This window comes from Erythranthe guttata, chromosome 4, assembly GCF_056151865.1.
Source record: "Erythranthe guttata isolate IM_541 chromosome 4, IM_541, whole genome shotgun sequence".
Classification (NCBI taxonomy): domain Eukaryota; kingdom Viridiplantae; phylum Streptophyta; class Magnoliopsida; order Lamiales; family Phrymaceae; genus Erythranthe; species Erythranthe guttata.
Window position 1 is genome coordinate 10,237,812 of NC_142536.1, and position 15,258 is coordinate 10,253,069.

General features: G+C 29.7%; 1 protein-coding gene across 1 annotated transcript; it reads left to right on the top strand.

Moving 5' to 3' along the window:
• The first annotated feature begins 11,536 nt into the window (after window positions 1-11,536).
• On the top strand, window positions 11,537-14,620 carry LOC148771113 (protein PLANT CADMIUM RESISTANCE 6-like). Its single transcript, XM_088817493.1, has 4 exons — window positions 11,537-11,963; window positions 12,502-12,573; window positions 12,675-12,884; window positions 14,489-14,620. The coding sequence occupies exons 1-4, from the start codon at window positions 11,537-11,539 to the stop codon at window positions 14,569-14,571; spliced, it is 792 nt and encodes a 263-aa protein (XP_088673619.1). The 3' UTR covers window positions 14,572-14,620.
• The last annotated feature ends 638 nt before the right edge of the window (window positions 14,621-15,258 follow it).

Here is a 15,258-nt window from a genome sequence, read left to right on the forward strand (position 1 = left end):
AATCCGTCAAACATTAATCGAATGTTTTGTTATTTATCTGTCACAGATATTGTCACAAAATCATGTCCGTCACAAAATATCTGTCACAAATATCCGTCATAAAAAAATCTGTCACAAATGGTTAATTGAATGTTTTGTTATTTATCTGTCACAAATATTGTCACAAAATCATGCCCGTCACAAAATCATGCCCGTCACAAAATCATGCCTGTCACAAATCCCTCACATTTTTTTACTATCTTTTCTGTTGAACAGTCACATTTCTGTCACATTATTAATTTTTTTTTTTTTGTTTTTTGTAATATTATTTTGAAACCTATGAAATAAATATTTCAAGAACTCCATGACACTCAAATTTAATAATCAATAAGAATACCACAAAAATAATAATGCATAAAAAAATTGAATATAATAGTTACATCACCTCACAATTAGAGTCGTTACAAATTCAAGAACACTAACATGGATTAATTATCCTAACAAAGCATAAGACTAAATAAATTAATAAACATACAAATCTAACTAGATTCCGAATGGCATAAATCTCAACAGTTTGATCTATGTTCCAAAATATATGTAGTCATATGAAAGCCATGTAAAAAGAAGCCTAGCAAGAGCCATCAAAGTATTAGTACTCCATCCATGATCCATGTCCCCTCTTCCTATACCATCGATTTACAGCTTTTCTTTAGCAATTGATATCTGCAAATAATCATATAAAAACAGTCAAAACATAAACATGCATAACTATGTTTTAAAACACATACACTCAGAGTTCAAATATGAAATGCAATTATTGAGTAGCGATACCAGAGCAAAAATTATGACTAGGAATAAAGGGTTGGCTTCTGGATTGATAAAAAGTATCCATTTAATCTGGTTCAAGCCACCATCCAATCAACTCCTTCTCCTGGACAAATGAAATTAAAAAAAAAATTAAAAATAAAGAGAGACAAGAGTAGTTTGATTTTGATTATTATACAAAAAGTGTACATCTTTTTCATGCTCGTTAGCATATCGAAGTCTCAACTTTTCTTCTTATTTGCATCACCATGCTCTTTAAAGAGTTACATGTCCATCATTCCTTCTCGATCTGACACGACTCAGTTACTAGATAATTTTTCCTTTTAATAATAAATAAAGAGTAAATACCATTCTATAAAACCACATTAATTCAAGAATCAGAGGCCGGGCCTCTTCCTCATCATTCTACAAACATCATTCCTTACTTATAATTATAACTACATAAATCAAGCAATTTTCATACACATTAGAGATAACTAAAATAAACAAAAATTAGCAAATTAGCTTATTCATGGAACCGGTTTAACTTGCGTCCCTGTTGCAATAAGAAGTTCCAAATAAACTCATTCTGAAATTAATAGAAGGTAATAACTCAGAATGCATTGACAAAGAACGACCAATTAACAGAGCGACATTGAAGAACACCCTCAATGGCCATCTTTTTTCAACACAACCAGCTAATGGTAATTATGATCATCGTTTTGTTAATACCCAATGTATGCACAATCTAGTAATTCCATAGATCCCATCGTTTTGTTTATACTATGCATCATTTTTTAAAATTAAAAGAACATGAATTTTAAGATTTACCCATATGCCCTAGTAGTTTATTGCGCAAGGAGCTACCGACGCTGCTATTGACCGATCGAAAAAATCAACCAAGCCCACCCATCTGCGGTCCGCCGTCAAAGCTGTGTTCTAATCTCTAATGTTTTAAAACCCTCAGTCCTCTCACGGTAGTGGAGATAGTGGGGTGTCAAGTAGTTTTTGTATATGGACTTTGAAGATACTAGGCCCTTCTCAAAATTAAATGGGCCTATATATATATAATTGATTAATTCAAATAAATTTCTCAAGTTTCTGGAAAAAAAAGGTATGGTACAAAATCAATTAATAAATTTATAATTGAAATGTTATACTTTTTTTTCACTTCAAATAGTATAATATGAAGTAATAGTTATAAAAGATTTTTTTAATAAAGTAGTATATAAATAATAAAAATTGAAATTGACACGCTATCAATAAACGGGAAATTCTATGCTACACCTGGTGAATATAACCAGGCACCCTAATTAATAAGATTCCCATTACGGGTTCAGTTATCGCCCAATGGGTTTTAGAAATATAATTATAAAATAAATAAAAAAGGACATGTATCAAGAAAAGAGCCACCCGGTGAAAATCACCGGGTGTAGCATCGTATTTCCCTCAATATACAACGCTGAGTATGGTATAGTAGTTTTCTTAATTTATTTCCTTTAATATATCAATTCTTTAATGTAATGACATAAGTTATAAACATGAAAATTAAAAAAAAAAAATGTGATGGTATTTTGTTGTATTAGTGACAGATCAATGACGAAGCTTGGAATATGACGAATATGTGACGAAATATATAATGTGACGGATATGTGACCAAATGAATATTGGGACATATTAATGACGAGATTTAGAATGTTACTGATTTGTGACGTAATTAACGTAATTAAATGTGACGCATTCGTAACGAACTTGATGTTGTGACGGATCAATGACATACATTAAAAAATGACTGATTTGTGACAAAATTACATGTGATACATTTGTGACGAACTTGATATTGTGACTGATTCGTGACTAAGATGAATTAGATTATACATCCATAAGAAATTTATGACGGATACTGTGACAAATTCCAGCTCCGTCACCAAAAAGTGACCTAAGTGTGACCGAATTTTTGTTGTCACTAAATGCGTCACAACATCTGTGACACATCCGTGACTAGGAATTGTAACTCATTTCCGTTAGAATCAGTCACATATTTGTCACTAACTCCGTCACTCATTGTGACTGATATGGTCGGTCACAAATGTTCTGTCACAAAAGCCTTGTTTTTTGGTAGTGAAACTCATAATACACACGACAGCGGGTTATGAGTATTTGAGTGCCTAGGGTTAATTATCAGGAATCGTAACTTGCATGATAGATGTTTAATTGGGTGATGAATTATCGCATAGGGGGGAGATAAAATCCTAGATCCGGTTTTATTGATATTCTCCCATGTTTAATTGCTTTTATAATTAGATTAATTATTTAGTTGATTAAATTTGACAACCTTGCGTAGGCTGGAGAAAAATCATAATTGCTAAAATTTGGTGCTTAAGATTAGATAATTTGAGTATTCCATATGGGATTAACATCTGACTCTCACTAGTCCACTATTACTACTTATTTGCGATACGTGCACTTGCATGTTAGGTATTTAGCCCAACAATTATACTTCAAGTGTGTCCAAACAAACTCGATGGATATAAGTTTAAAATCGCTCCATAAATATGCAATCACAAATGTTTTTTCTTAAATGAGAATGATAGTTTTGGGCTTAATTCCACTTTGCACCCTTGAAATTGAGCCTTTTGGCACTTTGTACCCTCAAAAAATAATAATAGCATTTTGCACCCTCAAAACACAATAAATAATTCACAATGCGCCATCAATTGAATAATAAAGGCAATTTCAGTTTTTATTGGGTTTTTTTTTTCCTGGAATACAAAATAACAAATAAAATTGTTATTTCCTTCAACCTCCAACCTAATTCCATGCGCACAAAGTGCGTTCAAATAAAAATCACACAGGATTATTATTTAAAACAATTATGTTTTCTTCAAAATAAAATAAAATAAACTTCCATCACTATATTATTCGATTGATGGATCTTTTACTGCAACTGAGAAAATATTATCTAAAAATATTTGGGATAAATATTATTTTCGGATAACTTGATAATGGAACGGCTGAATGATTTTTTTTCGTAAAATATTTTTTTGTGATAAAAAATATAATTTTTAAATATGTTGATGAGATGTATTTTTATTCTTGCACTTGACGAATAAATAAAAAAAAAAGGATTTGACATTTGTCATCCTAAAAAAATACCATTAAAATATTAAATTACATTTATTAGCATTATGCATGATTTATTGTGTTTTGATGATGCAAATGACTATTAATTTATTTCGAAGGTGCAAAGTACCAAAATGGTATATTTCAACTTTCAGGTGTGCAAAGTGGGATTAAGCCTGGTTTTTGGTTAAATCTGAATGACATTAACAATATATTCTAATTTTGCGAGAAATAATTGAAGACACCATTCTGCAATCTGACGGCCGATTGTCAAAGTTGACATGTCTTCAAAATGAAAAGAAAAAAATTAATTGTGAATGTTGACCTGCAGACAGGCCTTGGTTGCAGCCGCGCTGCTCGTTTAAAAATATCTGCATAGGATATTTCTATAATGAGAAGTCAACTCCGGTTCAGTTGTCGCCGGTTTTGGCGAAATCAATAGTTTTTCTCCACACACGCAATTGGGTCCTATTAATTTGTCTTCATATCTGATTCTAATTATCCGCCAACAAACACTTATTTACACATTGAAAAACATGGAATTATCTTTAAATAATCATGTTACCTTTAAATTATCTTTATCTCAATAGTATATTACATATACCACAAGAGAAAAACAAAGCAAAAGTTCCTATCTCTAACCATTAAAATTGGAAATGTGCATATACGGTGTTGTCCTCTGTTTTTGTATAAGGTTTTGCAAAATGATTGTAATATAACTTTTACTACACATCCAAATTCACCATATACTAAAATTCTGATGATCAAGTAGATATGACATTGTACTTATTTGTTATTAAAAAACTTTCGAATTCATTAAATTACTTTTAATACAAGCTCGAGAAAACTTCAAATGGATGAATGTAAGTTCAAATTTTCATTTATCACCAAAGTGTTTTGGCCAATTAAAGTTACTCGTATAGGATAAATGTCAATAAATATGTCAAATAATATGATTATTAAATAAGTCTTTATTCATGTTTTAGTCATAGTAAGTTCAAACTCCGATCATAAATATTTTGGAAATATTTGATAGAATGACTCAAATTCGACCCTGTTCACAAATAGTTAAGCTCGGTTTAAATATAATTTGGCCGAACCAATACTAAATTCGTAGTAAATAAAACATTTTTCTACCAGTGATTTTTACATATGGATTATCTATTTAGGGTGGTAAGTGGTAACCATAATTTACCAATACATATTAGGGGTCGTTATAAATAAGTCCATCAATGAGTACTTATTCATAAAGAGATTCAGACAATAAACTTCTTTACAAATAAGTCCACACATGGTCCAATTTTTTGTAAAAGACTAAAATAGCCCCTCATAGTTTAATATGCTCCAATTTCATCCTTTAATTTAATTTAATCTCAATTTAACCCCAAATTTCACAAATTATTCAATTTTGACCCAAAACACATTTTTAGTTGACCGCCGATCAACCGTCGTTGACCACCGGTCTCCGTCGTTGACTTTTTTTTTTTTTTTTTTTTTTTTTTCTCCTGATTTTTCCGCCACTGGTTTCTGGCATTGATTTTTTCAATTTCTTTTTTTTTTTTGGTAACATTTTTTTCTTCTAAACAACAATATTGTTGTGATTGACAGTAATATTAACTATATTACTGTTAAACACAGTAAAATTAACTATTCTACAGTTTAACACAGTAATATTGTTGTATTAATCTCTAAGACAATAATATTACCACAACAAAACTCATTATTATTGTGTTATAGAGTGATATTACTATGTTCACCGTTCAACAAATGTAAACATAATAAAAAGGCAAAAGAATTAATATTAGTGTGAGTGATAGTAATATTACTATAACAACAGTAATATTACCGTCAACCACAGTAATATTACAATAATAGATAGTAATATTATTACGTAACTCCGTGAATAACTCAAACAAACAAAAAAATCCAAACAAAAGAATAATATTGATGTGGTTGACAACAATATTACTATAACAACAGTAATATTATCGTCAACCACAGTAATATTACCGTCAACCACAGTAATATTATTGTGTTTACAGTAATATTACAATAATAGACAGTAATTTATTACGTTACTCCGTGAATAACTCAAACAAAACAAAAAAACCCAAAAAAATAATAATATTGATGTTTTTGACAGTAATATTATTCTGTTTCCAGTTATTTTACTGTCAACGACAATAATATAATTACGTTGACTTCTCAACAAATCAAACAAAATAAAAATAATAACAAAAAATAAAAAAATAATAATAATATGTTAATTTACTGTCAACAGCAGGTACAATTACATAAATGTATTGTCAACAGTAGTACAATTACGTTATTTAACTGTCATTGACAGTATAATTAAGTTAATTTACTGTCAGTGACAGCACAATTACTGTCAACGTTTAACGGCAGCCGAAAAAAAAACACTAAAAAAAAATCAACGCTGGAGACCAGCGGCGGGAAAAAACAGACCAGAAAAAATAAATAAATCAATAAATAAATTAAAAAAAATAAAAATAAAAGAGTCAACGCCGGAATCCGGCGGCAAAAAAAGAATTTTTGAAACAAAAAATCAAAACTGGATTTTTGTGGACAAAATTGATTAAATTGAGATTACAATTAAGAATCGGATATTAAGGGTTGGGGGTAATTTGCCATATACATGAATGTTTCATTTATTTATAATAAATATTAAAGGGATGAGTTTATTGATCGAAGAAATATAGCTCCGATACCTATAATAATAAAAATGTTTAGTAAGAGAGACTTATGCACAAAAACCCCTACATATTAACTATATTTTACTTAGGAAAATCAACGTTGATCAATTTATTTTTGCTTTTGGCATGGCACGACATGTACTCCGTATACTAGTTTCGGCGCCAGCTCATCATAGAATGAGTCAACTCGTGGCAGTCAAAGTCAACACCTCACCACTCACTTTCCATGATCTGATCACCAATTATATTACTTCTTCATACATATATGCAAAAGGTCAACTCAATGTCTGTCAATTAACTGATCTTAATTGTTTTTTTTTTTTTAAATTGGAAGAATATATTTTCAAACTACTCTATCAGTATTAAGATAATATTTGGGATTTGATTTGTCTTGTACAAACAATATTTTTTTCCCCACTTGTTTGTGTCATGTGGGCAAATCCAACATGATCTATATCGAAACTGCTAAAAAATAGAAAAATGACACCCACTCTCTCTATTTTATATTTTTGTTCATGTATTATAAGGCTCGATCAGTTTCTTGAAGTTAATATAGCTCGAATTAGGGTTGAAGCATTCCAAGTCAACTAGCTATATTTTATAGGGTACAATTTTTTCCCCTCCGCAATGTCGTTGTAAATTTGAAATAGTGATTCAACGACCTATTAATTAATTAATATGCTAAAACTTTGTTTGGTTGGCAAGATAAGATTAGTCAAGATAAGATTAAATAATCTAATGAAACTCAATTATTTTATTGGAGCTGAAATGTCCAACAAAAAAAAAAAAACTCATTAGAAGGCAAGATAAACCATGATTATATAATTTTGGCGGGTCGACCCGGTTATTTATTGAGCATACCGAACATCAAATTAAGTCCAACTATTTAGTTAATCATGGCTTATCTTGGCAACCAAACGGGGCCTTAAACGATTTGGTTGGCAAGATTAGTGAAGATTAACTAAATAGTAAGAATTAGTTTGATGTTTGGTTAACCTTATTATTTTTCGGGTCGATCTATCAAAATAATTTTGCGATGACTTATCTTGGTTACTTGAGAGATAACTAATTGGACCTTGACAGGTCCAATAAAATTATTGTATTATAATGCCTCGTTTGGTTGCCAAAATAAAATTAGTCAACATCAGATAATTCTCCCTATAAAATAATAGGCCTATTATTTTATAAGATGTTTGTTATCAAATTTTCAATTTTTTATCTACCCATTATTTAATAGTATTTTGATGTTTGATTTCCTTAACATCAACCCAATTACATGAAAATAACCTAATTACCATTTCTTGTGGAACTTTTCTTCTTGTTTTTAATATTTATATTTTGTTTTTTTTTTCGAAAAAAAAATTATTTTTAATTTTTCGAATTTTTTGTCGTCTTCAGTTTTTCCGATATTTATTTTATTTTTCAAAAAAAAAACAATCGGGCAAAAAAATATTTTTGTTTTTTGAAAATATATTGTTTTACGACTTTTTTTTTTTTTAAATATTTTTTTGAAAACAAATATTTTTTATTATCTTTCGATTTTTTTCATAATTTTTTTCCGATATTAATTTTATTTTCCAAAAAATTCGAAAAAAAGTTATTATTTTTTCGGTAAAAAAATTATATTTCAAATTTTTTTTCCGATTTATTTTTTTATTTTTCGATTTTTGTTTTAAGAAAAATATTTTTCGAACGTTTTTTTTAAAGTAATAGTTTTTTCGAAAAAAATATTTTTTTTATATTTTTCGATTTGTTTTCAGAAAACCTTTTTTTCGAAAAAAAGTTTTTTTGTGAAAAAGAAAATATTTATAGATTTTTTTTCTTTTAGAATTTTCTTATTTTTTTTAATTTTTTCGATTCGTTTTTAATTTTTTCGAATTTTTAATTATTTTTACTTTATATTTATTATTTGTAAAAAAATATAATTGAATATGCCATTGTGATAAATAGATGAAAGCTAGAAGGTCAATTTTGTCATTAACATATCTAATCATAGCACAATAATTTTATTGGACCTTTCAAAGTCCAAATTAGTTATCTCCCAATTAGCCAAGACAAGCCATGACAAAACTATTTTGGTGGCCGACTCGGAAGATAAGACAAATGACAAAGAGGGACATGACAATGGATTTAAATGCACATTGGTCCACACAAAAAACTATTTTGGTGGCCGACTCGGAAGATAAGGCAAATGGCAAAGAGGGACATGACAATGGATTTAAATGCACATTGATCCACACAAAAAACGGTCTTTCAAATAAACACATCTCCATGTCCTTAGTCTAAAATACCCTCCATTATATATTTTTTATCAATTCCATCCATTATACACTAACTTTCTCAATATTACACATTGACCCCGGATTTAAACACATATATCACATTAACCCCCATTTTAATAATTTTTTGAAAAAATATTTTTTTTTTCAGAAAATAATTTTTTTTTCTGGCAAGATTTCGACGTTGACTTTTTTTTTGAAAACTTTGTTTTTTTGAAATTGTTTTTCGGCTAGTCAACCGTCGTTGACTTTTTTTTGGAATTTTTTTTTATATTTTTTTTTTTCTTAAAAAAAATTATTTAATTAATATTACTATTGTAGACAGTCATATTAACTAAAATATTTTTTTCTAAGAAAAAAAAAGAGAGTCAATTAACAGTTAAATTACTGTCTCCGATAGTTAAATTACTTTTCGAGACGGTAATTTAGCAACCACGACAGTAATATTAATTAAAATAATTTTTTTAAGGAAAAAAAAAGTCAATTAACAGTTAAGTTACTGTCTCAGACAGTTAAATTACTGTTGTAGACACTAATTTAGCAGTTAAGATAGTAATATTAAATTACTGTCTTTGGCAGTTAAATTATTGTTGGCGACAATAATTTAGCAGCCAAGACAGTGGTATTAATTAAAATAATTCTTTTTTAAGAAAAAAAAAGTCAACGCCGGAGACCCGACGGTCAACGGCGGTTGACCTACTGGAAAAAAAAAGTTAAAAAAAAACAAAAAAAGAAAAGAAAAAAAAATCAACGCCGAAGACCGCCGGTCTCCAGCAGTCTCTGGTGGTGGTGGGTCAAAATTGGGGTCAAAATAGGTTAATTGGTGAAATTGGGCTAAATTGGGGTGTAAATCATAAAATTGGAGTTGAATTAGGATTCAAGGAATTGAGGGTAATTTTGGTATATATAAAAAGGTTTTCCTTATTTGCAAATAAGTTTGAATGAGCTGGAAATAATTAAAAGACAAATAAGTTGGATGTCACTTTTTTAATTAAGTGTCATTGTCATGTGTCTCTTTGCCATTAAGCCCGAAAAATTATAGGGCTAATCAAACATCAATCTAAACTTTACTATTTGGTTAATCTTCGCCAATCTTGCCAACCAAATGGGGTATAACTACTAGATAGGTTAATAACTAAATTGTCATTCTAGTTTTCATCTCTTTATCAGAATGACATATTCAATTATTTTTTTTTTAAATAAATAACATTCGAAAAAAAATTAAAAATCGAAAAAGTTAAAAAATATATATTATATTTTTTCAGAATTTTTTTTCGAAAAAAAAGCTTTTCTAAAAAAATTAAGAAATAATAAAAAAATATTGTTTTAAAAAAAAAAAGTTTGAAAAGTATTTTTTTTTGAAAAAACGAAAAAAATAGTAGTATAATATTTTTTTTTCCGAAAAAATAAAAAATATACTTTTTTCGATTTTTTTTTCGTCAAAAAAAAAAGAAATATTAGAAAAACTGAAAACAAAAATCGAAATGTTTTTTAAAACAATTGACAAATAATAAACAAAAAATTGAAAAAAAATCGAAAATTAATTTCTTTTCCGGAAAAAGTAAAAAAAATCGATTTTGTTTTTTCTGAAAAATAGAAAACGGAACATCGGAAAAACTGAAGAAGACAAAAAATTCGAAAATTAAAAAAAAAATGTTTTTGAAAAAATGAAAAATAACAAAATATGAATATTAAAATGAAGAAGAAAAAAGCTATGTACAATAAGAAAGAGTGATTCTGTTATTTTTATGTAATTGGTTTGATATTAAGGAAACCACACATCAAACACTATTAAATAATGATGAGATAAAAAAATGTAAAATTTGATAACAAACATCCGAGAATTATTTTATGTTGGCTAATTAATAAGATTATTATTTTATAAAGAGAATTATGTCAACCAAATGACGCATAATAGTACAACTACATTAACATTAATTTGAAACATATATATATATAATTTGAAACATATATACAATAATTAGATGGGTGTCGACAAATATATCAAAAAAGAATAAGAATATGGTCTCCAAATTATAACCAGCTTGCTTGTTGTCGATAAGAAGCTATATATATCCCTCTCATTGTTCAGCATACACGCAAACACACACACATACAAACACAGCTAGCTAGCACAAGTATCAGCAAATATAATTAAGCTGGAGATCGATAAATATATATACTGAGTAAATAATTAGCCGAGAGAGAGAGAGAGAGAGAGAGAGAGAGAGAGAGAGGGAGAGAGAGAGAGAGAGAGAGAGAGAGAGAGAGAGAGAGAGAGAGAGAGAGAGAGAGAGAGAGAGAGAGAGAGAGAGAGAGAGAGAGAGAGAGAGAGAGAGAGAGAGAGAGAGAGAGAGAGAGAGAGAGAGAGAGAGAGAGAGAGAGAGAGAGAGAGAGAGAGAGAGAGAGAGAGAGAGAGAGAGAGAGAGAGAGAGAGAGAGAGAGAGAGAGAGAGAGAGAGAGAGAGAGAGAGAGAGAGAGAGAGAGAGAGAGAGAGAGAGAGAGAGAGAGAGAGAGAGAGAGAGAGAGAGAGAGAGAGAGAGAGAGAGAGAGAGAGAGAGAGAGAGAGAGAGAGAGAGAGAGAGAGAGAGAGAGAGAGAGAGAGAGAGAGAGAGAGAGAGAGAGAAGAAAAGGAAAATGGGTAGAATAGAGAAGGTAGAGGGCGGAGCAAGTAGTCATCACCATAATAATAATAATAACAATGAAGACGAAGAAGATATTTACGCGCCACCTCCGACGACGACGACGATCATTACTAATGAAAAGTCTAAGCTGCCACCACAAGAAGAGCAATCTACATCATCATTTCCACATGTTCACCATGAATATGATCATCATCTTTCATCTCCATCTCAACCGCTTCATCCGCACCCTGAAAAAATTAACAATAATCATCAACCTCAAAATCTCGATCACTTGTATCAACCAGAGACAGCCTTTTCTGTTGATCAACCAGCTGCTCATCCCTTAACGCCGCCTGCTCCATTTACACCTCCGATACCTCCGTTACCCGACCACGAATGGAAGACTCATCTTTTCGATTGCATGAGCGATCCCCAAAACGGTAACTTTTTTATTATTATTATTATTATTATTATTATTATTATTATTATTATTATTATTATTATTATTATTATTATTATTATTATTATTATTATTATTATTATATCATGTCTTTTTTCATGCCTGTACTTGTGTGTGTGTGTGTGTATATATACATACATTACTATTACTACCTACATATTGTCTTTCTCCTTAATTTCTTGCAATGTTGTATCATTCTAAGGTAAGTCTAATTTTGACATGTTAATTCATTTTATGGTGTGTGTGTGTGTGTTTATATATATATATATATATATATGATGATGATGATGATGATGATGATGATGATAATGATGATGATTTCATTGAAGTACTAATATTTCCTCCTTTCTTTTTTCTATTTTTTTGTTTTTGTATATGATGATTTACAAGATTTGATAATTAAGTGATGCGTAACAAACACACACCATTTTAATTTCCTTCAAAAGAAAGAGTAATTAATATTGTTGCTAAATTAATAAATTAATTAATTGACATATATAAAATGATTTGCCCCGCAGCTATCATCACCTTGTGTTTCCCGTGCGTAACGTTTGGGCAGATTGCAGAAATATTGGACGATGGCAGAACATGTAAGATCAAAGTCTATATCAATATGTAGTACATCAATTGTACGTTTATTGATTTCATTATCATGACCAGTACATATATATATGTGTATGTGTGTGTGTAGCATGCGGGACGAGTGGGATGCTGTACACGCTGATAGCGGTTTGTGCAATGCCTTGTTTAATTACATGTAGTTATCGGAGCAAAATGAGAGCTAAGTTTGAGCTGATTGAATCCCCAGCTCCAGACTGCCTTATTCACTGCTTCTGTGAATATTGTGCTCTCTGTCAGGAATACAGAGAGCTTACCGTAAGGGGCATTGACCCCTCTATTGGTTAGTATTTTAACACTAATACTAATATTAACACTAATACTATCGTCCCTTCTTCTTTTTTACTCTTATGTATAATTAATTTAATATTAATATTGCATTGCATCTACATATATAAGGGTTAAATACAAAAACACCCCTGTACTATGAATTTTGTATCATTTACCCCCTGTACTACACATAAATACAAGAACCCCCCTGCTATTATATTTTTTCCAAAATATGACGAAAATACCCTTGCTAAACCTATAAATATAAGGGTTTGTTTGAGCCACTTTCCACTATATTTTTTTAACATTTTCAGTTAATTTTACTTGGAAAATTTTTATTTTTTTATTTTTTCCTTCAAAACATTTAATTACTTAGATTTTTTTTTTTTTTCTGAATAAAAACCTTTTATTTTTGTCATTTTGAATTTCTTCTTATTTTTCTTAAATGTCTTCCGGTAGTTCAAATTCTCAACAATAATAGGATTGTAAAGATGTTTGTAATCTTAGGATGTTTGAACTACCGAAAGACATTTAAGAAAAAAAAATGAAGAAACTCAAAATGACAAAAATAAAAGGTTTTATTTAGAAAAAAAATGTAAGCAATTAGATGTTTTGGAGAAAAAACTATAAATACCAAAATTTTCAACGTAAAATTGACTGAAAATGGTAAAATATATGGTGGATAATGGCTCACAGAAAAAAAAATAATTAAATAAAAAAAAAAAAAAAAAATATATATATATATATATATATATATATATATATATATATATATATATATATATATATATATATATATATATATATATATATATATATATATATATATATATATATGCTTGAGTAGGGGTATTTTCGTCATATTTTGGAAAAAATGCAATGTGAGGGGGGTTTTTGTATTTATGTGTAGTACAAGGGGTAAATGATACAAAGTCCATAGTACAGAGGTGTTTTTGTATTTAACCCAAGGTTCTAAAAGGCGGTTATCGGGTACGTGGCGGTTAGGGACCGCCACACGATAAATCGGCGCGGCGGTGATTTATCGGAGATAAATCGGAAATATATCGGTTTTTAAATTTAGTGTAATATATTTCTAAATATTATTTGTAAATACTCAAAATATATATAAAAGAATTTTTAAACATAATTCTATCCTATCATTCATATGTTATTATATAATTCTAATTACTCAATAAATAACAAAAATTTAAAAATAATAAGACCATAATATAATAAAAGATTCTTACGAAATACAAATACTACGCAAGTCTTTCGCATCAACAATTAATATAAACATAACAAAGCATAAATTGTGAGGTAGTACTTGGTTTGGTTTTGGAAGTTTAAAGAATTGGAGAAAAACAAAAAATCAAAACATATTTTCATTTTAATTTAAATTTAAAAAAAAAAAAAAAAAAAAAAACCGATTTGTTGACCGATATATCTGTTTGACCCGCCAAAAAACCGCCACAAACCGCCTCGCCGTAAAAAACCGATATTCCAAACCGCCTCAACAAAATCGTAAAGGTTTATAACCGATACCGATATGGCGGCCGATATATCGACCGCCACGACCGATATTTAGAACACTGATTTAACCCCATATATAATTACCAGGATATTATGGGAATGTGGCCAAAATGCAGAAGCTGCGGCAGCAAATGGGTATGGCAGCTCCAATGCAGCAAAGGATGATTTGAGACCAAAATGCCAACTCATTATTAATTCTCTTTTCTTTTTTTTATTATTATTTTTCTATTTTTTTATTATTCATGTCCATATGATGGTTTCGTTATTAACAATGTCAAACTTCATTTTTTCTCGTTTTTTTCCTTCTCCCTACAATGTCGAATAAACTAGCTTCACTTGTAGTTTATTGGTTCTGTACTGTTTGCCAAATTTGTATTGCTTGTCAAGATAAAGAGCATCTTACCTCTTTTTCGAGTGTGTTTTATTTTCAATGATTTTGCATTTTGCACCCCAAGTATTATATAGAATGTAATCCTGTATAGAAAGTAAAAAGGGATCATGTACCGTGTTCTAAAACTCGGCCGATGCGGCCGATTAATCGGTCTCCGAGGTGGAGGCGGTCAAAAACCTTTACGATTTTAGTGTAAAGGTTTGCAAAATCGATTTTTCGCCTGTGAGGCGGTTTAAGGCGGTTTGAGGCGGTCCGAGGCGGTTTGAGACGGTCCGAGGCGGTCAAACCTTTATGGCGGGTCAAACTTCAGTGGCAAAAATCAGCAAAAATCGGTCAAAAATCGGTTTTTTTTTTTTTTTTTCAAAATAAAAGTTGGGATTTTAATAAACAAAATATGAGCTTATGTTTTATTTTATTTTATTTATGTTAACTGTTATTGTTAAAGAACTATTGATGTATGTTAGGA

What these genes read in the sequence shown, in the direction of transcription:
- LOC148771113 (XM_088817493.1), top strand. Translation starts at nt 11,537, where the DNA reads ATGGGTAGAATAGAGAAGGTAGAGGGCGGAGCAAGTAGTCATCACCAT. An exon ending in CATGAGCGATCCCCAAAACG is followed by an intron (nt 11,964 to 12,501) that starts GTAACTTTTTTA and finishes TTTGCCCCGCAG; the next exon opens with CTATCATCACCTTGTGTTTC. An exon ending in GGGCATTGACCCCTCTATTG is followed by an intron (nt 12,885 to 14,488) that starts GTTAGTATTTTA and finishes TATAATTACCAG; the next exon opens with GATATTATGGGAATGTGGCC.